The sequence below is a fragment of the Notolepis coatsorum genome, assembly GCF_963971535.1.
Source record: "Notolepis coatsorum genome assembly, chromosome: 1".
NCBI lineage: Eukaryota > Metazoa > Chordata > Actinopteri > Aulopiformes > Paralepididae > Notolepis > Notolepis coatsorum.
In genome coordinates this window covers 56,858,467-56,883,173 of record NC_140165.1, presented here as the reverse complement: position 1 = coordinate 56,883,173, position 24,707 = coordinate 56,858,467, and the positions used below count along the sequence as shown (strand labels likewise).

The 24,707-nt window shown below is 44.2% G+C and overlaps 1 protein-coding gene across 1 annotated transcript in view; it reads right to left on the bottom strand.

The window, feature by feature from the left end:
• Positions 1-12,195: 12,195 nt before the first annotated feature.
• Positions 12,196-24,707, bottom strand: part of mpp4b (MAGUK p55 scaffold protein 4b) — a gene marked incomplete at both ends in the record, with an annotated part of 63,990 nt that continues 51,478 nt past the window's right edge. Inside the window, one exon of the mRNA XM_084320826.1 lies at positions 12,196-12,387. Within this exon, the coding sequence (XP_084176952.1) occupies positions 12,196-12,387 (192 nt within the window). The remainder of the gene's footprint in view (positions 12,388-24,707) is intronic.

The following is a 24,707-nucleotide window of genomic DNA, read 5'->3' as shown; positions in this document are numbered from 1 at the left end:
TCATTTTGTTTAAACAGTAACGTTAGCTAGGTAGCTAACGTTAGCTCACAGAGGTCGCATGCACTAGACTAGAGCAGACTATTGCCGGAGGCAATAGGAGCCTCTGTTGACACGGGTCTGGGAGGGGCAGGGGGAGGAGGGGCAGTGCGCTGCAGCTCTGTGTGCCTGAGAGAGAAGTCAGCGAGTGAGAACTCTGCTAAGAATTGGATCATGTTTTTCGATCGGTTTTCACGATCGGCGAAAATAATTATCGGAATTCACCGATCTCATATTTATACTGAATATCGGCTGATCGATCGGGGAATGCCTAATAATTATTGTTTTTTTCTTTCTTTTTTTATGTGTATTATCCTCTGGACATTATTGACAGCAGAATTGGACCCTGAGCTGTAAATGATGCAATATTGTTCTTTTCTGTTTTTATACAAGGTTATTTTGCCCGAGTTTGTAATCTATGTAGAAGTCGTACTTGATCCTCGTTGTGACACTGACGGTACATCCAGCCGCGTTGTTCCTGATCCCTCGCCTCTCCGACGTCATCGTCCCAAAAGCCGTGTTGATCAAGATGCTGTGAACTGTAAAGATTTATTTTCTTTTCCGTTGAGCACTTTATAGGTTTGGGTTTTTTGTCCCTGTGAGCGTTGTGGCAGGAGAGACACTGATTACGTTTTGAGTTGGTTGTAGGAGAGAAAGAAGGGCTGAACGATTAACCGATTTTAAATCGAAATTGTGATTTGAAATGATCACAATTTTTTTTTAATAATCTTTTTACATTTATTTTTTTTAACCAGGAAGTCCCATTGAGATACAAGATCTCCTTTGCAAGTTGTTGTTATTGTTGTAGGAGCGGTTTGGGAGAGGGAGGTAAGGGGTTTTAGAATGTGTGTTGTGAAGTTTAGACTTCAGAGAGGAAGAGTAAAGTACAGAAAAAAAGTACCTTTGGGTACCGGTATCTATTCCCAGGTAAAAAGAAACATTTTCAGGCTCGGTGTCCCGAACAGACCCACCGCGTAGGCCAGATGCAAGCCGCATTTTTGCAATAAACCTCTGTGTGGCTGCTTAAAAAAAATTATTATTATTATCAAATTTTATCGCAATCGCAATATCTGTCAGAAAAATCGCAAGTAGATTATTTCCCAAAATCGTGCAGCCCTAGAAAGAACCACAGGAATGGTGTAGAATTATGCCTCGTCTCCATTAGCCATGTTCAGCCTGGCTGGGGCTAGCTATGTTCAGCCTGGCTGGGGCTAGCTATGTTCAGCCTGGCTGGGGCTAGCTATGTTCAGCCTGGCTGGGGCTAGCTATGTTCAGCCTGGCTGGGGCTAGCTATGTTCAGCCTGGCTGGGGCTAGCTATGTTCAGCCTGGCTGGGGCTAGCCATGGCCAGGTTTGGTATGGTTGTGTTTGTCTCCATTAGCTATGTTCAGCCTGGCTGGGGCTAGCCTTGGCCAGGTTTGGTATGGTTGGGTTTGTGTCGCCATCGCGTTTCTTGTAAACTCCGGTTGTAAGGCAACCTTTTAAAAATTCACACCAACAACTGTGGTACACAATCTAAACCATGATTATACAACCAGGTGTGGTCAGGTTGTGAAAGGCGGCTGTCTCACCCGGGGTCCAGCCAGGTTTGGCAAAGGTTCTAAAGACAATGGAGACGCTCACTGTGTGCGCCAGACATTGTGCTAGCCAGACGGCTAAACCCTGGCTAGTGGAGACGAGGCCACAGCACGGCTAAACTCTGGCTAATGGAGACAAGGCCACAGCACGGCTAAACCCTGGCTAGTGGAGACGAGGCCACGGCACGGCTAAACCCTGGCTAGTGGAGACGAGGCCACAGTACGGCTAAACCCTGGCTAGTGGAGACTAGGCATTACTGACCTGATTTGGTTTGTGTTTGGTCTACGGAACATGTGTGTTTGAAAGCTGATGAAATGTAGAAAGATGTGTTGTCTGTCGTTCTGTTGGGGCAATCGGGAACCCACCCACTTCCAAAAGTAAAACGGGACACTGAGAAGGCAAACATCGCCCTGAAACAATTCACATGTGATCTTCCTACGAATGCAAGTCAGTCCAATCAATATTTGTGAACGACTGTCTCACAAAGCTAGAAACAAGACGACCAAGGCTAGTTTCTGTATCTTATCAAGAGGCAAAACCAGGGGCTGCTACGTTGACAATCGGCTTGTTCGAGATGGGATAGGCGGACGCAGATCTGCGCATGTTTCACTACTGCCTCGCCAAGCGCGTTGCATGACTGTTAGAATGTTGTCCGACTTGCTCTGAAAATCTGACGAGGCGAGGCGCGGAACTCCCGCGGGAGCGAGCCACGCGCAGCCTTCAGAGCGAGGCTCCACAGTACCTCTCACTCGGCTGCTCCCGGCTGGGAAGCGACTTGCTACGGTCGCGCAAAGCGCCTATTGGCTCAGAAAAGTTGTCAGTCACCAGCCACGTGACAGCCAGGGAGTTATGAGACGTTTGATTGATTGATTGATAACTTTATTATGTTATGCGTTATCATCATATCATCATGATAAACTTCAAGCTGTCAGACACACACACACACATGCGTCATCTGTTTTGCCTCAATACTGTATATATAATTCTGTTTTGCCTCAATATACACAGTATACATATATATATTGATGCAAAACAGAATTATTCAGCAGTGTGTTGTGTGTGCGTGCGGCCAGGAGCGCGCAACAAGATGGTATACATTATGGTATATGAATAGTATATTCCACTATAGCAGTATATGGTGTGCTGTACATTTGAATCTGATCTAATTTTGCACACGGCCATCGCATTATAATGAGCTGGACAGGTGTGTAATGTGTGTGTGGTGAGTGAGTCGGACGTGAAAGCGTATCTGCCATGCGAGACTAGGCGAGAGGCTCTCGTGAAATCGGCAGTGTCCGCCTTTTTAACTCCTCCCCCGGCTTCACTCGGCTACTCTCGTCTACTAGTCGAGGCAAACCGAAATCCATCTCGAACAAGCCTAATGAATTGACTCTGCTTCACTGTGAGGCTGCCATGTATACAACCTCTAATGGAGGCTTGAGTTTAGCTACTGAAAATCAAATGGGGATTTGAGATATTGTTAGCAATTGCAATGGCTGCTTGGTAAACGAGGAGATGAGACTTTGATGTGAAGTTTTAATCGGCTACCAATGAAATTAAATAATTTAGCTATTTATAACTTTTCCACAAGTCAAATCAAGTCGGATTTATTTCTAAAGCACATTTCAAAACAACCCATGTTGACCAAAGTGCTGTACAATCCATGTCCATCTAATTAAGAAAAGGAAAAAACTCAACTAAACAGAAAGAGCTCACATGAGGGCGGTTAGGTGGCGTAGCGGAGATTGCGTTCGTCACCAACCCCGGAGCTCGAATCCAGCTCACAGCTCCGGGGTTGTCACCAGCTTGGCTGGCCGTTCACACTAATACAATTGGCAGTATTAGAGGGTGGGAGAAGCTGGCGGGGTGGGTCCGGGTCGTTGTAAACAGCGACTCCTACAGTTCGGTCGGGGCGCCTGCTAAGCGCGGATAGGACTTGAGTGGGATAGTGTGATCCTTCCACACGCTACGCCCTCTCAATGAGAATCCGCGCTGCCAGGTGAAAAGAAGCGGTTGATTGGCTGGACGTGTGACGGAGGAAGCCCGTGATAGCCTCCACTCTCCCAGATGATCTGACTGTGTGGGGTAAGTGCGCAGCGACCAGGAAGGGGATTGGGAATTGGCATACGACTAACATTGGGATGGGAGAAAATCGGAGGAAAATGGAGGGGGAAAAAGATCAATTAAAAAAAATAAAAAATAAAAAAATAAAGAGCTCACATGGGCATCAATACACATAATAGTGCATTGGCACAAATCAACAAATTATAAACAGATCATAGGCACAAATCAACAAATTATAAACAGATCATTGGCACAAATCAACAAATTATAAACAACATATCATAGGCACAGATCAACAAATTATAAACAGATCATAGGCACAGATCAACAAATTATAAACATCATAGTAACACACCATATCAGTGGGATCTAAAGGCTAGATAATGAAGGTGTGTTTTCGGGAATCAAAGCATCAACCGAGGAGGCAAATCTGATCACAGACCTGGATGATTAGCCTGTTATTGTCCTGCGGAGGTGAGGATAAAGTGGTATAAGAATAATTATTTAATTCTGTTCTAATCTAGATGGGAACCTCAACCTAATTCTTTAAGCAAGGAAGCGGTCCAGCGTTATGCCTGAATGTATAGTAGCCGTTTTCTTTTCTGTTTGACTTGAAATACCCAGCAGTCGTCTGTACTACAGTACTTCCACAGTGAAATCCACATGCAATTACATTCTAAGGTGGGCTGTTAAACCTGCGGGAGCATTGTTTTGTTTTTTGCGTTCATACCAGCGCCTCACGTCTTCCAAGCACTCTACCCTGTATGTAAATATTCTAAATTAATCTTCACCTTTTTATGAAGGAAAGTGAAAAGTCAGTATTTTTAAATACTAAAGGAAGAGAAACTGAGACAATTGCTAGTTGTTTTTGGAGTGTTTTCTTTTTTTTATGTATTTATTTAATTTCACTACTGTTAGTTATTTATTGAAGTAGTTTAGCCGTTGAACCTTGTAAAAGGTCAGAAATTACAATGTTCAATGGCATGAAGTGCTTTTAAACAACATAATTATTGGCATTGTAAGGTTGTGCCCAATAAATTATTAATGGATGACTACAAGGGGAAACTGTAATCTTGTGTTATTTATTTTTATTTCAGTTATGATTCATTGGCTGAATTGACTGCAAAGTGAGTCCAGTGTGCTTCATAAATTGTCTTACTCAGTAAATAAGCAAGTAATAACCATTCTACTACTCACCTGATGAACGATTAATAATCCTTCTACTACTCACCTGACAAACAATGAATAATCCTTCTACTACTCACCTGACGAACAATTAATAATCCTTCCACTACTCGCCTGACAAACAATGAATAATCCTTCTACTACTCACCTGACGAACAATTAATAATCCTTCCACTACTCACCTGACAAACAATGAATAATCCTTCTACTACTCACCTGACTAACAATTAATAATCCTTCCACTACTCACCTGACAAACAATGAATAATCCTTCTACTACTCACCTGACGAACAATTAATAATCCTTCCACTCACCTGACAAACAATGAATAATCCTTCTACTACTCACCTGACGAACAATTAATAATCCTTCCACTACTCACCTGACAAACAATGAATAATCCTTCTACTACTCACCTGACGAACAATTAATAATCCTTCTACTACTCACCTGACAAACAATAATCCTTCCACTACTCACCTGACAAACAATGAATAATCCTTCTACTACTCACCTGACGAACAATTAATAATCCTTCTACTACTCACCTGACAAACAATAATCCTTCCACTACTCACCTGACAAACTATAATCCTTCTACTACTCACCTGACAAACAATTAATAATCCTTCTACTACTCACCTGACGAACAATTTCCATAGCTTCATTTGACACACAATTTGGATAATATATTGTCAATACACAGAACAAATATGAAAAGAATATAAATCCAGTATGCAAAAAATGTCTGTCCTCTGCTGTCCATCACTGTTCTGGTGTCTCCTTGTACTGTCCTGCTACTCTCCAAGGGTCTTGCCATGTGGTGTTCTGCTGCTTTCCTGGGGTGCCTTGCCATCGTCAAGACCGTGGCAAGACAGCTCAGACAGTACAGTGTGGAGAGACACCCCAGGACATTTAGTAGAAGAATTAATATGCTGCAGTGAAGATAACATGGAAGGATAAGATCAAGAATGAGGAGGTACTGAGAAGAGCGGGTATGCAAGGAGGACAGCTGCTGGAGAGGTTGAAAAAGAGAAAGATGGAGTTGTGCAGGCACGTGCTGAGAGGATCCAGTGGGGAGATGGGGAATGTGGATGGAAAGAGAGGAAGAGGCTGGGTAGACGACGTCTGTGATTGGAGCGGAGTGAGAGGCGGAATCACTGAGTTGGAGAGAAGAAGTGGGAACAGAATGGGTTGGAGAGTGATAGGCAACCTTCGGAACGAAGAAGCCACCTGATGATGATTAAGGAGTTGGACACGCCTTCCCAGAAGAGAAGAAAAAGAAGCCTACTGTGGTGCTAAACAAGTACAAGTACTGTGTCTCAAATGCAAGGAAGCTTCCCATCACCTTATTTACCTAACTAGGTTCCTAATGAGGTACCTTATTTGACTGGTGTGGATAACCTTTGTAGGCAACATCATGTGACTGACTCCAGCTGAGTTCTAGGCAGGAGGTCAGTTCCGCAAACTTTATGACAAATTCATTAATCAATCATTTTTGGGGGGCGGGAAAGCAATACTTTTATTCCGCCCCCGGTCTAAAAACTCATGATAAGAAAAATATATTACTCTACATATAAATGTTATCTATAGCACTTTTAGTACTGTGAAACATAGAGGAGCCCATTTTTATTTATTACTGGCTGACGGTCTTATTTCATTTCAGAATAATGTTCCATTAATAGCAGACGCATGCAAAGTTAAACATTCTGTTAATTTATTAGCAATTTCTCTATTGTCTGCTAAATAACAAAACATATCAGACATAATTATCAGAATGAACCCTCATTACTTTGAATGAAAGAGACCTGGGGAGTCACGTGACGGTTCCAAGACCCGCCTGGTTCAAGGGAGTCTATTATAGGGAGTTTCTCAAGGTAGCTGGGTTTATAACTTAATAGCTATTATTAGCTTGCAAATGCATAATAATTTTTTATTAATTTCACATACCTACTCTGTGGAAATACGTTTTGTGTGAGACCAGTTAAAGTGGTAAGGTGTTCTTCATTCTCCAATAGTCCAGGACCAGTTTAACCTACAATTGCTAATCTTACAAACTGTGGGTGAATAATTAAATCATAATATGTCATTTCAATCTATAAAAGATAAGGATAATAAGTAAATTATCCATAAATAATGCATCCTTACCCACCTTTTAAACTACCCTGATTGTATCATTGAGGCACCAGAGAATGAACAGAAGTGCATTTACAACATACTGAGCTGTAAACTGAATAGATAAACAAAATGACCAATTAATAAGCAAGTGACCTCAGGAAAATGCACCTATCTTTTAGGTATTATCATGTGTCCACCTGCAAAATCATCTGTACTATTTTTCATTTCGGCCCCCTTGGTAATTGAGTTCGACACCCCTGATCTACAACAAGCTTTGCATGTGAATAGTAATTTATACATTTACAACAGTTAACATGGTATGCTACTCCTTGGTACATGTTTAAATTTAGGATTAGAGGGCTGCCTAACAGTTTGTAAATAACTTATATATTTACTTAGATCATTTGTAACGGTTAAGGAAGAACAATTTACACTTTAGGTTTAGGGGGGATGCAAAATGGTTTGTAAATACTTTGTGTACATGCATAGACCCCTGATTGCAGGTAAGAGTGGTCTGAAAGTGATAGGTTAGACATGTATGTATGATGAAGAATTGTTTACACTAGCGGCTACGTGGCGTAGTGGGCAAGGCGCTCGCCACGAATGACGGAGACGCTGGGCTTGCCTGTTCGAGCCCAGCGCTCCACATTGCTTTCAGTTTAGCTGGTCGTTCATACTAATACACATTGGCCGTATTAGGGGGTGGGAAACTGATGGGTGGGGATCGGGCGTTGTGGACAGCGACTCCTACAGGTCGGTTGGTGCGCCTGCGCAGTGGAATCAGGAAGTGTCGGGGGCAGCGTGAGCCTCCCACACGTTACTCCTCGCCACTGAGAGATCGAGCTGCGCAGGTGAAAAGATGCGACTGCTGTTACCTCAAGTACCGGAGGGGACTTGTGCTATGTATGACTTAGTCCACATTGCAGCCGGCTTGTGGGAGGCAAGAAACAGCGTTCGTGACAGGGGAGGGTTGAATTGGATGATACGAAATTGGGATGGGAGAAAATATAGAAAATGGGAGAAAAAGTGGATCAAAAAAAAATAAAATTGTTTACACTTTAGATGCAAAAGCAAAACCACTTGTAAATTACTTGTAAATGATTCAGTAACACATTTACACACCATTTGTAAGAGAAGAGGAACAGGCCTCATTAAAAAAAACTAGTGCTGTCAGGCGATACATTTTTTTAATCTAATTAATTACAGGATTTGTAATTAATTAATCTAATTAATCACATAACCATTTTATGCCTGATATTCTATATTCTATAATCATATTTCAAATTGCATGTGTCCGGATGGCAGAATTCAGTACTATATCTACAAAACCTTCTGTTTAATCATCTTCCATCTATTAATTTGCTTAGATTTTTCAGGTCTGGTCAATTTGAGCATGGTGTTATTCAGTCAAAGATAAAAAAAAAAAAAAAAAAGATGTATTGATATTCTCATTTGGTTCATTACAATTTACTCAAGCCTAGTAACAGACACAGTATTTCTGACACTGGGAATACATTCCCTGAGATCCATAGATGTCCCTAGAATCAGATACCAAGAACATGCAAATGGACCATATAAAAAAAGGCTGTAAATGTGTATTCTACGTTCTTATGGAATGAATGAGATTTAAAAAAATATATATATATACATTTTAGTTAATTTTCATAACGTGATAATTTGCTGTGTAATTATTTAATAAAATTAACGCGATAAACTGACAGCCCTAAAAAAACATTAGGTAAACATTTGTTTATGATTTGTTTATGAACATTTCATAATTAACTAATAATTTGTAGATGACTTACAACATATTTGAGATGGTAACAGCATTAACTAGGAAGGTGCGCTCAGTAGAGCGCAAATCTCCAGGAGACGGCAGCATAGACTAAATTACAAGCAGGGCTGGAGTAAACAGGAAGTGACACACATTGTTTTATTTTGAGAGAGAAAAAACAACCAGAGGTCTTAGCCACTAGGTGGCACTAAAGTCCCAAGCATTATTGTTTTACTCAAGATTTGTTTTCTTTATTGGGATTGTGTAAAACATTCATTTCAACTAGGGATGTTCAATATTGGCTTTTTTACCGATATCCGATATACCGATATTGTCCAACTCTTAATTTACGATACAGATAGCAACCGATACCGATATATGCAGGGTCCCCCCCCCCCCCCCACAAAAACTAAATAATTTCAGGTAAATAACATTACATATGTCTTGTCGTGGAATTAACACAACATTATGCATACTTTTGACAATAAAAGCATCGATAGGTTAATTTCACTGGATGCATTCAACAAGGCATTCTAAATGTAAACATTATCTGTGCATCTCCCCTTTTCTTATCACTCTCTCTTTCTCTTTCCCTCTCTTTCCTTTTCTCTCCCTTATTTATTGTAGTTTTCCTTGTATACTATTGCTACTGTAATATTTTTTTATTTACTTGTATACTGTACATAACCTTGTTTTTGTTGCAGCCTCCCACCCCCCCTTCCCTCAAAAGGCTTTTGCTTTTTGGTCAGGCTGCTTTTGTATATAAGAATTTGTTCTTCCTAGATTGCCTGTGTAAATACAGGTTAAATATATATATATATATATTTTAACGATACAGATCATTTCCGATATTACATTTTAATGCCAATATCGGCTGATAATATCGGACATCTCTAATTTAAACTCTTACCACGGCACATTCCTGCCTAATCTGTCACTTCACAGTTCATCCTTCCTGGCCACGATGGCAGTCCATGTGAACCAGCCATCTATTCATCCATCCATCTACCTCTCCCTCTGTACATCTGTCAGTGGTGTAGTGTTAGTCCAATATATTTCCATGGTACATACTCCACAAATAGAAGTGTGTACACCTTCCCCTACTGTACACCATCAATCAATCTCTCTCTACTGCGTCTTCAAGCCACTTCTCTCTCTTAGCGACACCTTGCTCTCCTCTCTCTTAACGACACCTTGCTCTCCTCTCTCTTAACGGCACCTTGCTCTCCTCTCTCTTAACGACACCTTGCTCTCCTCTCTTAACGACACCTTGCTCTCCTCTCTCTTAACGACACCTTGCTCTCCTCTCTCTTAACGACACCTTGCTCTCCTCTCTCTTAACGACACCTTGCTCTCCTCTCTCTTAACGACACCTTGCTCTCCTCTCTTAACGACACCTTGCTCTCCTCTCTCTTAACGACACCTTGCTCTCCTCGCTCTTAACGACACCTTGCTCTCCTCTCTCTTAACGACACCTTGCTCTCCTCTCTGTTAACGACACCTTGCTCTCCTCTCTGTTAACGACACCTTGCTCTCCTCTCTCTTAACGACACCTTGCTCTCCTCTCTGTTAACGACACCTTGCTCTCCTCTCTGTTAACGACACCTTGCTCTCCTCTCTCTTAACGACACCTTGCTCTCCTCTCTCTTAACCACACCTTGCTCTCCTCTCTGTTAACGACACCTTGCTCTCCTCTCTGTTAACGACACCTTGCTCTCCTCTCTTAACGACACCTTGCTCTCCTCTCTTAACGACACCTTGCTCTCCTCTCTCTTAACGACACCTTGCTCTCCTCTCTTAACGACACCTTGCTCTCCTCTCTGTTAACGACACCTTGCTCTCCTCTCTTAACGACACCTTGCTCTCCTCTCTCTTAACGACACCTTGCTCTCCTCTCTCTTAACGACACCTTGCTCTCCTCTCTGTTAACGACACCTTGCTCTCCTCTCTCTTATCGACACCTTGCTCTCCTCTCTCTTAACGATACCTTGTTCTCCTCTCTCTTAACGACACCTTGCTCTCCTCTCTCTTAACGACACCTTGCTCTCCTCTCTCTTAACGACACCTTGCTCTCCTCTCTCTTAACGACACCTTGCTCTCCTCTCTTAACGACACCTTGCTCTCCTCTCTTAACGGCACCTTGCTCTCCTCTCTTAACGACACCTTGCTCTCCTCTCTTAACGACACCTTGCTCTCCTCGCTCTTAACGACACCTTGCTCTCCTCTCTGTTAACGACACCTTGCTCTCCTCTCTGTTAACGACACCTTGCTCTCCTCTCTCTTAACGACACCTTGCTCTCCTCTCTCTTAACGACACCTTGTTCTCCTCTCTTAACGACACCTTGCTCTCCTCTCTCTTAACGACACCTTGCTCTCCTCTTAACGACACCTTGCTCTCCTCTCTCTTAACGACACCTTGCTCTCCTCTCTCTTAACGACACCTTGCTCTCCTCTCTGTTAACGACACCTTGCTCTCCTCTCTTAACGACACCTTGCTCTCCTCTCTCTTAACGACACCTTGCTCTCCTCTCTCTTAACGACACCTTGCTCTCCTCTCTCTTAACGACACCTTGCTCTCCTCTCTGTTAACGACACCTTGCTCTCCTCTCTCTTAACGACACCTTGCTCTCCTCTCTCTTAACGATACCTTGTTCTCCTCTCTCTTAACGACACCTTGCTCTCCTCTCTCTTAACGACACCTTGCTCTCCTCTCTCTTAACGACACCTTGCTCTCCTCTCTCTTAACGACACCTTGCTCTCCTCTCTCTTAACGACACCTTGCTCTCCTCTCTGTTAACGACACCTTGCTCTCCTCTCTGTTAACGACACCTTGCTCTCCTCTCTGTTAACGACACCTTGCTCTCCTCTCTGTTAACGACACCTTGCTCTCCTCTCCGTTAACGACACCTTGCTCTCCTCTCTGTTAACGACACCTTGCTCTCCTCTCTGTTAACGACACCTTGCTCTCCTCTCTCTTAACGACACCTTGCTCTCCTCTCTCTTAACGACACCTTGCTCTCCTCTCTATTAATGACACCTTGCTCTCCTCTCTCTTAACGACACCTTGCTCTCCTCTCTCTTAACGACACCTTGCTCTCCTCTCTCTTAACGACACCTTGCTCTCCTCTCTCTTAACGACACCTTGCTCTCCTCTCTCTTAACGACACCTTGCTCTCCTCTCTCTTAACGACACCTTGCTCTCCTCTCTCTTAACGACACCTTGCTCTCCTCTCTCTTAACGACACCTTGCTCTCCTCTGTTAACGACACCTTGCTCTCCTCTCTGTTAATGACACCTTGCTCTCCTCTCTGTTAACGACACCTTGCTCTCCTCTCTTAACGACACCTTGCTCTCCTCTCTGTTAACGACACCTTGCTCTCCCCTCACTTCCTCCTCTTTCAACGTTTCTCCACTCCTTCCCCCTCCCCAGTTCCTCTCTCTCAGGAATCGTCCGTAGGTCGTATCCAGCTGGCGGGGACCCACTGCAGCTCGTCCTGGGCCTTCCCCGCCACCGCCAGGAGCTCTTCGCACGAGTCCTGCAGCTCGTCATTCACGATCACTTTGTCGAAGAACTGGCAGTAGTGGGACTCGATCTTCCTCGCTGCGTCCTCCATCTCCTGAAAGTCTTCATCCTGGGGATTGACAAGAGAGGGTTACCATTTCAAGTTCAAGTTTGTTTTTATTTGTCACGTATAAAGTATATGTACATTACAGTGAATTACATTACAGTGCTTGGTTCTGTATGAGCCCCCTGAGAATGTGCTTCATACAGTAAAAAAGAATAAAGTCCAAACACTATACAAAACACTATACAACATAATAATATACAAACTAAAGTACAACCTAAAGTACAAAATGCTAACTTTTTTAAATGCAAAAACGAGGTATGGATGTAGTGCAATCTTTTTGTAATAAATAGATGGTGTAGTGTTAAAAGTGTTTTAAGGTGTCTAAGTGAATGTTAAAGGTGAGTGTTTGTTTAAAGTGAGTGTGTGTGGGGGTGTGGCTAGGCGAGCAATGGAGTAACACGCTGTTTGTTCTAGCTCCCGTCGAGCCTCTACTTATTTTTATTTTATCTTAATTTAATAAGCTTACGGATTTACAAAACTTAGTGAATCTTACTTAGGGTACATTTGTTCAAACCAATTGTTGTAAACCATTGTTTACACGGACAGATGGCATCAAACCTACGCAAATACAGTTACGTCTCGAATCCAAGTAGGCATGTAAAAGCCTCGACTTCCATTTCTGGGCCACCACCGTCCACACCGTCAAAGATGTCCGGCGTGGATACCACAGCCTTAAAGGCGGAGATTCTCCTCGTGCTGAAATCGGAACTCGCAGAGATAATACAATCGGAATTGAAAGGTGCACTTTCCAAAGAGTTCGACCTTATCAGAAATTATTTGAGAGTGATGAATGAGGAAATGCGAAGATGTGTAGCCACACTGCGTGTGGACATGAACAAAATGGAGGCTACAGTTAAAGGCGTGGAGGGTGGTCTCTCGAGGTGGTCGGACGAGGTGGTAACGCTACAAACCACAATCGAAGACTTAAAATCAGAGATGGCGGGTCTCAGAGGGAAATGTGAGGACATGGAAGGAAGAATGCGGAGGTGCAACGTGAGGATAATTGGGGTGGCTGAGACGGAAGGCTCGAGCTCCACTGCGTCGGTCTCAAAACTACTGAGAGGCGTGCTACGAATGAATAATGAAGTGCTGGTAGACAGCTCGCACAGAACACTGGGGCCGAAGAGGACGGACGGGAAGCCTTGTGCTATCGTGGCTAAACTCCACTACTACCAGGACTGTGTCGAGGTTTTGAGCCGGGCGCGCGCTCAGGCCCCAATACAGTTCAACGGAATGCCTATTGCGATCTTCCCAGACTATGCCACGAATGTCGCGAAGGCCAGGGCTGCGTTTACGGAGGTGAGGAAGCTACTACGCGGTCGTGAGGGCACCCGGTACGGCATTCTTTTTCCAGCCCGACTTCGCATCACGCACAGGGGAGAAGATAAAGAGTTCATCGATGCAGGTGAAGCAATGAGCTACGTCAGAAAGAACATTGTACACGCTGCAGCAGGTGAGACCACATAGAAAGAGAGATGTATCAGTGTGTACGTGCTGCTTATGATATGCAAGTGATGTGAACAATGTATCATATTAACTTCAACAGGACAATATATGTATAGAGGCTACTGTAATGTCTACTGTGTGATAATCTATGTGTAGCGTCATCTGCCTAGCATTGAGAGGACGCCACTGGACACCATATACCAAGCTAAATGACTCACCAATCTCCAGCAAATTCATTGATCTCTACTTATGATGTACAGGTGATGTGAATTTTGGCCCCAATAGGACAATGTGTGTATACACATACAGACATATAAATGTGTACACACATGCTCACACCTACGATGACGCACATGCTTGCACACCTAATGGATGCACTATCTAGAGATTCTAGACGTACCACACACACGTGGGCGCATATTACGCGCATGCACAGACACACATATAGACACATACACGTTTACACATTATACAGATACAGGGGCATGGACCCACACACTCATGCCTACACACCCATACGCTTACACCCTGGCTGTGTCCGATACATCCATACACACACACACATAGGTTCACGTGCACGCAACTGCACGAACACTGAAGGGCATATGCCCAGGTACTAGGGGTGTAACGGTACACAAAATCCACGGTTCGGTACGTACCTCGGTTTTGAAGTCACGGTTCGGTATTTTTTCGGTACAGTTTTTTTTCTTTTTATATAAATTATAATTTTTTTTTTTTTATACAGCTACTGTTTTATATATACTGTTTTTTAGTAATAACTAGAAAGTAATGGTATTTATTCAACAACAGGTGATTGATTAATGATACTAATACAAATCTATACAATGAGTATGGGGCTGCAGCACTGCAGATATACCCTACTCCAATGATCCACACACGGACATTACACGGTGTTGCACTCGCTACCCAGTGGCTCTGCAGATATACCCTACTCAGTCTACAAGGCTCCGTTGATGTAGCATAGAGGATCTGTTGTGAATGATTTTTGCACAATAAATATTCAACATTCTCTTTTGAGACTCCGCCTCAGACTCTTATCATTTGGCACTAAAAGCTAAACATTGTCACCGATATGGCTGTCCGCAACATGTCATTAATTCTGTACGCGAGGTGGTTCAGTGACGACGACTCTAACGTGAGCTAGGTTAGCTAGCAGGAGCTACCGAGAGATGGAAAGACTAATGTTACTGGTGAAAATGTGATTTACGTTGGAATACTCCTTTGCCAACTTGCTGTACTTTGCTTGCAGGTCTGCAGCCATTATTGCTGGATTATGAATAGCCCCAACGTTAGCCAAGGTAACGTTATGGCTAAACCTTTAATGTTAGTTAATGCTAGCTTTCGGTTAGCTGTTCAATGCTAAATAACACCAGCAAGCTCCCCGTCAACACCCCACTCGCGGGAGGATGGCATTTAAGAAAGTATCTGCTGTTAAAATGACAAACAGCATTGACACTTTAATTCACAGTCGGTTAAACACACGTTTGTTTTATAATGCTCACAGCAGACCGCAGTGTTGTTGATAAATTACGTGGGGCCGGGGGGATTTAAGTTCCGCAAAAAAAGGTTGACCATACCGTTGTAATCGTACGGTGCACAGCCTGTACTGTACCGGAGGACCACATTGACGCGGTACAGTACGTATCCGCGTACCGTTGCACCCCTACCAGGTACACACCCATTTGTAGACGCATTGACACACGCACACTCCCACACCTCTTCCAATTTATTCTATATCACCTATCAGGCACCCTTTTTTGTGTTTAACGGGGCATGTTGGTTGCCCTTGCTCGGGAGTAAGGTGTTGTGCCTTATTTCGGGGCCTGCTTGATGTGAGGTTGTTAATGTTAAATATATTATTGTTATGCTTACCGTTTACCGTTGCCACCTATATTACCTTACCTGGTTGGGTGTATCCCACTGGGCAGCTGAAGACCTTATAATACCAAGATCTGAGTGAAAACTTTTACTCTTACTTTTCTTTTCTTTCTCTTTATTATTTTCTTTTACCTAAGGGGCTTGACGGGGGCCTGAGCGGCTGGCTCCATAGGTAGAGCACCTCCAACACAAGCACATTATGTGTGGATTAGTTTCTGAAGGGTATTTTGGGCACCTTGTTTTTTATAGGTGTCAGGGGGGGGGGTTACCGGACTTGTACATTCAACATGCTTAACTGATCAGCCGTCTGTTTTGCTTTTCACCTGCAGTTGTGCTGAGCTCTCTCTAGGTTCCAGATGCATGGCCTCTCTCATCTACTATGATCGACACGGGTGATACCATGGGGCTGGAAGGGTGCTCTGTCAATTTCGTGAGTTGGAATGTTAAATCACTCAACCACCCAGTAAAGCGTAAGAAGATACTTACACATTTAAAACAACTCAATGTAGACGTGGCGTTTTTACAGGAAACACACTTGAAAGCTGCGGACCATGCTTGACTGAGGGGGGGGGGGGGGGTGGGTGGGACAGATGTATCACTCCAACTTCCACACGGAAGCCAGAGGAGCAGCCATTTTGATAGATAAAAACACGCCATTTACTATGTCAAGTGTAGAGGCCGACCCTGCAGGGCGCTATATTATAGTGGTGGGGAAACTGCATTCATTTCCGGTCATTCTGGCTAATATCTACGCACCAAACTGGGACAACCCTTCGTTCTTCACCAGCCTTTTTTCTCGCCTACCGGATATGACCTCGCACCATCTCATCCTTGGCGGCGACATGAATTGTGCACTCTCCCCGGTGCTGGACCGTAGCTCGCCCAGAAAGGCCCCCCAGTCCAGCTCGGCCCGCGCAATCCGGCGCTTTCTTAAATCATATGGGGTAGCTGACGTGTGGCGGTTTCGTAATCCTACATCCAGAGGATACTCCTTTTTTCCCCCGGTCCATAATACCTTCTCGCGCATAGACAGCTTTCTCCTGGATAAGAGACTCCTTCCCCTCGTAACCAAATGCAAATACGGAGCGATAGCTATCTCATAACTGTCCCTTAGTTATGAAAATGAGTATCCCGAATACACGGCTCGGCCACCGCCAGTGGAGACTCAACCCGTTGCTCCTGGATCACCAGAGTGGAAGAAAGGATGGCAGAGGTGTCAATCGTGACTGAAACCAACTCCACTGAGATATCGGAGGTCGAGGATAAATTCCTTTATTACGAAAATAAGATCGCAGACCTGGAGGATCGGAACAGGAGGTGTAATATTAGAATTTATGGCTTGCCCGAGGACATTGAAGAAGATGCGCCGATCTTATACCTAGAAAAGATGATACCACAATGGTTTCCGTCCTCGTCCATCAAAATACCGGAGATTGAGCGGGCACATAGAATTTTTAGGAATGGCCCCACGGAAAAAGCCAGACATCCACACGCTTTTATCTTTTGCTGCTTGCGGTTCCCTACACGACAGGCTATTCTACGAGAGGCCAGAAAACACCCTCCGAAAATGGGCAACTATACCCTCAGATTCGCCGCCGACTTCAGCAACCATACCGCCAGGCGCCGCAGGGCCTTCTCGAAGGCTATGGGGATTGCTCGAGAGAGGGGCATAGAAGCATTCCTAATTTACCCTGCGACTCTGAAAATCAAGGAGGGCCACGGAGTTGTGTCCTGCAACCACCTATTCACATCGGTGTCCGAAGGGGAGCGGTTCCTCAGACGCGACATGGCGACGTCCACCCCGCCCGAGGATGGTGAGCCGAGCACCAGGGAGTAACATGACTCCGGGCCTTGGTTAGCTTAGCGCAAGCTATGCTAACTGTCTGGCTCTTTCAGCTAACTATAACGTTCCACTCGCCTACCACGGCCTTTCGGTCCAACAGAACAGTAACATTCATGGTTTATCTACGCTGTATATTTCCAGAAATGGGTATGTACATTGACTATTTTCGGATATAATTCAGACGCCTTGTGCTTTTTGACGCATTGGTCTTTTTATTGTCTGAGCATTGAACTTCGCAACTGGACTTCGCATTGACTGTTATGCATACTGTCTTTTTTCGAGTTTGTATTTGGATTAACTGTACTTCATAACTTTCACTCGAATGAGCTATGTGCTAACGTATCTGCCGGTCGAGAGGGATGGCCCTCTCTTGGCGGAGCTATCTACGTGAATCAGGCTAACAGGCCTTAGCCTGATTAAGCAATGCTCAAGACATGCCGGTTGACCAGCTCTCCTAGCTAACATTACCTCACCACGTGTTTACTGTGGCTCGTTTGCTACGGTTGCACACTGACCTTTTTCAAGTATAATTCAGACGACCGGTGCTATTTAACGAATTTGCCTTTTTATTGTCTGCTCTAGTTCATCTCAGACAAATTGTGTTTTAATGCACCTGTTGTTACCGTCTGCACTTTAAACTGCACATTGAACGTTGTATAGATTTCTTCTCTCAGTTGAGTGAAATGGGTTCTACTTTTCTGATTTGTTACAATATGTGACCCAGTCTGGTGATGATGCCTACAAGTCGCCAGGGTGAAATGACAGAGAGACACAATACATGTTGTTTTATTTTTATTTTTTATATATATATAACTACAGTTCGAGAGTTGAAGAACATATTTAGTATAACAGCGAACAGATATAATAACTCTAATTGTAAGAATTCTGTTCCGTGTTTAAAAAAGGCTGTTTTGAAACAGTTTGTCCTCTCCACAGAGGAGAGGTGGGGGCTGGGTTTATTTTTGCATCTGAATAGAGCTGTGCGTTGGGAGGTATGCCCACGCTGTGTGTTTATTCAGATTCACTGAGCCAGGTAAAGGCATTCACACAGAGAGAGTCATTAACGTTAACAATGGACGCACAGAGATTGTCAGTATACGTGGCCTGGCACGCTCAGGTTTGACAAGGTCCCTGGTCGAGGAGCGCAAAATCCATGGACTGAGGAGAGCTCTGTACTCGATCCCCTGCGCGGTATTCCAGCCTGCTGAAGTAGACCGAGACAGAGAGCTCTAATAGCAGCGGGGAAGCAGTCTCTCTCTCTCCCTCTCTCTCGCCCACTACTGCATCAGCTAACGCTAGTCAACAGCCAGCAGACCGAGAGCTCTCATAGCAGCGGGGAAGCAGTCTCTCTCTAGTACTCATTTATATATTTGATTATAGTTATACAGTAGAAGCCCTTAGAAGTCCAGCATTTACTGCTACTCTACCACTACTCCACCACTCCACTTTGTGACTCCTATTGTTCTGGATTTCACACCTCCACTGCCTGCCACAGGCTGGGGAGATTTTCATCTTACATTTTTATTCGTCCCAAATGTCCCAGCCCCATCCAATTTCTTAGCTTTTTTCACTGTTTATTTATCATGCATTGCAACACTAATATATGGTACAGTAGCCCAAGTCAGACTGCCCATATAAAAATTATCTTGGGGGTGGGCGGCTACGTGGCGTAGTGGGCAAGGCGCTCACCACAAAATCTGGAGACGCCCAGCGCTCCACATTTGCTTTCAATTTAGCTGGTCGTCCGTACTAATACACATTGGCCGTATTAGGGGGTGGGAAACTGATGGGTGGGGATCGGGCGTTGTGGACAGCGACTCCTACAGGTCGGTTGGTGCGCCTGCGCAGTAGAATCAGGAAGTGTCGGGGGCAGCGTGAGCCTCCCACGCGTTACTCATTGCCACTGAGAGATCGAGCTGCGCAGGTGAAAAGATGCGACTGCTGTTACCTCAAGTACTGGAGGGGACTTGTGCTATGTATGACTTAGTCCACATTGCAGCCGGCTTGTGGGAGGCAAGAAACAGCGTTTGTGACAGGGGAGGGTTGAATTGGATGATACGAAATTGGGATGGGAGAAAATATAGAAAATGGGAGAAAAAGTGGATAAAAAAAAATTATCTTGGGGGTCTGAGGGCAGTAGCCCCCGACCCCCTCCCTAAGGGAAGCACTTAAGTTAAGTACCCTTGCGTTGTTTACAGCAGAACATTTACTTAAGCACTTACGTTAAGTACCCTCGCGTTGTTTACTGCAGAACATTAACACCTAGTGCTAGTTCTAAAGTGACATCGGAGTGACATAGGAGTGGCAGAAGGGACCTGATTCTGAAAAGATTCATCTGTAGTTAGATGTTGGAAAAGCTTGAAAAGGCACCTTGAAAATGCATGAAAATTGCTTGAACTATGATTATAGTTATCTACTGTACAATGTCATGTTATCTGCTGTATAATGTCATGTAGACTTTTCACAATCATTACTGTGACAGCACTTAATTATGTTAATGCTATTCAGGTGAGGGTAGTTGTCCACACCCCCCCCCCCCCCCAAACTAGCTAAAGTGTGAAAATCTTTGAGAGGCATTTTCTCCCCTTGAGTGTTCTAGACAACAGACTGCTTTACAAGATTTAAATTAATATATGATATTCAAAACATTCTCAGATTTCAAAGTATGACACATCATTTGAAAGCTTACATTCTGTACTTTAACAATCTGGAAAATGAAAATGGAGACATGTCGGCACAAATGCTGGACTTGGTCACATATACCTTACAAGTTATTAGTATGGTTAAGATTAGGGTTGGGCATCGTTTGGATTTGAACGATTCCGGTTCCGATTCTCCATTTCGATTCCTGTTCTAAACTATTCTCGATTCCGATTCTTTGAGGTGCAGGTCAAAACAGGTCACAGCTTATTTCGCAGGAGAATATTATTATTATTTTTTTATCTTAAATTTTTTTTCATACTATTCACATTGTCAGTTGACTTGATACAGTTTAATTTGGTTGCTGTACTGTAACTAGGGTATTAATTAACAAAGTAAAAAAAAAAAAAAAAAAATTCTTTCCAAATCGAAATTAAGAATCGAAATGCAAATATGTTACTTCCGGTTCCAGAACCGGAAGTTAGGAACCGGTTCCTATTAGAACCGGTTCTCAGTGCCCAACCCTAGTTAAGATACATGTTGTTGTTGTGATTGCTGTGCTCGGTCAGGGTTGACCAACTGATGTTTGATCGATACCGGACAAGTATTTTGAAGGGGGGGAGGGGGGTGGGAATGGGGGATTGTGAGGTTTTATGTTTTTCTTTGCATTCGAATCGCTCTGTTTTATGTTTGTTCTCACGCTCGGATCTCAATAGGACCTTAACACAATGGCGCCCGACCACGGAGATCTCCGTGTTTCGATTCCACCCGTTGTGGACAGAAGCACGGATATATCCGTGGCAAGTTGTTATTGCTTTTATTCCATTTTAATAACCTATTCAAGGTCGCCGAGCGGCACTGCAGATTTACCCTACTCTTTGAATTCGCCAACGTGCAATACCGGCCAGATCCTCTTAGGGGCGCTATCGTGATAATAGAGTGTTCCCTGTGGCAGAAGTTGTCTTTTTTTTTTTGGATCTCTAATGTAGTTTTCTACTCATCTGAAGCGATAGCTATTGTCTGTTGCACGGGATACAGTTTGAATTGCGGATTTCACTATGCAATAAGGGGATTTATCATCAGCCAATGGACATATCGATCTACCAGATGGCGATCGATAACGGGGAAATGCTCGGGGGGATCCAACCGGCTCATGGTAAGATCTTTTTCACGTAAATTACAGCCCAATCGAGCCTTGTTATGATACGATACGATCGGCCTACTGAATGTGGCTACTTAGACGAACACGGTTATTGGTAATCAATAATAAGAAACGACGTCCCCCGCCCCCCCCCCCCCCCTTTCATGCATACATGCTTGAGGATCGTGCCGATCATATGCAGTTTGAGTTTTAACTGTAGCATCTGTATAACGGAAATGCCATTGGATATAACGTTAGTAACTATTAGCCCTTTATCTCGCCTCCCAGGAAATATACTAGACCAAATACCGTATAACGCTTATATTCACGGCGCTATAAAATGAGAGCGTATTGATGATTTTTTTTTCTTTAATCCATTTTGAAGGGACGGTTTATGGTCCCAATTGACAGATAGCAATACTATAAAGTATAGATTTAGCTCTACAAACAGCCCCACGTCGGTTTACATTTGCCGGTCCTCTAGAGATTTATTAGACGCATCCCAATGGCCCTGAATGTGTTAACAAATGGTTATATATCTGTTATGGTACTCTACTCCAAACGAATTACGTTCAGTCATACTGCAGCCTTCGTAGACTATGGCTAATTTGAACATATTCATCTGGAATACAGGGGGTCTCAATATAATAATAATAATACATCTATTTTATATAGCGCTTTTCCAGGTGCTCAAAGACGCTTCACATGGGCAGGAGAGACAAACTATGGCAAAACAAAAAAACAGAACAAAACAGAACAAAAATAATACATGACAAAATAAAATAAAACCGACAGAATTAGAGGTCAAAAGCAAGATTGAAAAGGTGGGTTTTGAGGGCTGATTTAAAAGATGTCAGGGTGTTTGCATCACGGATATGGCTGGGGAGGGCATTCCAGAGGGAGGGGGCAGCAGCAGCAAAGGCCCTGTCGCCCCAGGTCCGGAGCTTGGTCGTGGGAGGTGTTAGGAGGTTGGCATCTGCAGACCTAAGGCGACGGGTGGGCGTGTGACGGTGGAGGAGGTCGGACAGGTAGGGAGGGGCAAGGTTGTTGAGGGCTTTAAATGTGATGAGTAGTATTTTAAAATGTATCCTGTATTTGATTGGAAGCCAGTGGAGGTCGTGGAGGACAGGGGTGATGTGATCAGAGCGACGGGTGGAGGTGAGCATGCGGGCAGCAGAGTTTTGGACATATTGGAGTTTATTGAGAATAGTGTTTGGTGAGCCGTAGAGGATGCTGTTGCAGTAATATAGTCTTGATGATATGAATGCATGAACCAGTGTTTCAGCAGCGGAGAGTGATAGGGAGGGGCGAAGACGAGCAATGTTCCGGAGGTGATAGAAGGCAGATTTGGTTATGTGGTTCACATGGGGGAGGAAAGAAAGGGTGGAGTCCAGGATGATGCCAAGGTTACGGACGTGAGTGGAGGGGGTGACAATGGTACCATCAATATTTAGGGTGAAATCCTGGGTGTGGCTGGTGAGGGATTTTGGACCGATAATGATGATTTCTGATTTATTGCAGTTTAATTTGAGAAAGTTATTTTGCATCCATGTTTTGATGTCTGTGAGGCAGGTGCTGAGGGTGGAGAGAGTGGCTGGAGTGATAGTCTTGGTGGAGAGGTAGAGCTGAGTGTCGTCTGCATAACAGTGAAAACGCAGGCCATGTTGGCGGAGAATCAGACCAAGTGGAAGGATGTAGAGGATGAAGAGCAGGGGACCAAGTTCTGAGCCTTGGGGGACACCATGAGTGATGGGGACAGTGGGGGATTTGCAGTTGTTGATAGAGATGAATTGGTGCCTGTGTGAGAGGTATGATTGGAGCAAGGTGAGGGGGATTCCGGAGATGCCAACGGAGGACTGGAGACGAGTGACGAGGATGGGGTGACTGATGGTGTCAAAAGCAGCGCTGAGGTCTAGGAGAATGAGGATGGAGAGGGAACCAGAGTCGGCAGAGAGGAGTATGTCGTTGGTGACCTTTAGAAGAGCAGTTTCGGTGCTATGTTTGGTGCGGAATCCGGATTGAAATGTATCATAAAGGTTATTGTTGTCGAGGTAGGATTTTAATTGGGAGGCAATGGCTCGCTCAATTATTTTTGAGAGGAAGGGGAGGTTGGAAATGGGGCGGAAATTATCAAGGGTTTCAGGGTTGAGACCGGGTTTTTTTAGTAGGGGGGTGACAGAAGCAATTTTGAGGGCGGGGGGAAATAGGCCAGTGGTCAGAGGTGTTTACAATGGAGGTGATTAGGGGAGAAAGGGCAGGGAGACAAGCCTTGACTAGGATGGAGGGGATAGGGTCCAGGATGCAGGTAGAAGTTTTCATTGTAGAGAGAATATACCGCATAAACGCACAAGTGTACTAACGTGGCTAAAAAGGAAGGAAGTGGACCTTGCATTACTGAGTGAAACACACCTTTTATTGGCGGATAACGCAAGACTGGCAAATAAATTTGACCATAACACCTTTTTTTTTTATCTGCTTTTTCTCCCCATTTTTCTATTTTCCTCCTGTCCCCAATTTCGTATTGTCCAATTCTACCCTCCCCTGTCTCGAACGTTGTTAGGCCATGCCTCCCACAAGCCGGCTGCAATGTGGACGAAGCCTTGCATCATGTGTCCCCTCCGGTACTCGAGGAGGCAGCCGTCGCATCTTTTCACCTGCACAGCGCGATCTCTCAGCGGCGAGGGTCTGCGTGGGAGGGACACGTCGCCCTCGTCGCTTCCTGATTCTACTGCGCAGGCGCACCAACCGACCTGTAGGAGTCGCTGTCCACAACGTCCGATCCCCACCCACCAGCTTCCCACCCCCTAATACTGCCAATTGTATTAGTATGAACGACCAGTAGGGATGGGTATCGTTAGGATTTTATCGATACTACTACTCCTATCGATACTGCTTAACGGTTCGGTACTTTATCGATACTCTTATCGGTTCTTTTTGATAATTTTTTTATGGTTTTTATATTTGCAGTTGAGAGCATTGGTCATCTCCCTACAGTAAAGATTAGAAATGATTGAATTATTGTAAATGTGTGTGGAGTGGTGGGAATAGCTGCTTCAATAATAACTTATAACAACAACAGACAAGTTAGACAACTATGTATACAAAAAAAACGATATACACTGAATGATTAGTTGTTACCTAAAGTCCTTGGACTCCACTGTAGAGAACGGGTGCAGGCCTTTGACAACAAACTTTGTCACAGCCCTGTGACACTCGTTCACCCTATCCTCTGTCATCTTTCCTCTAGCTGCTAGGGAGAAAGGACTTTGGGTGGTGGAGGTAGAGGGAGGATGTGTGGTGGGCTCACTGGCCTGGGACACATTGGTGGCTGACCTCAGCTTGACGATCTATAAA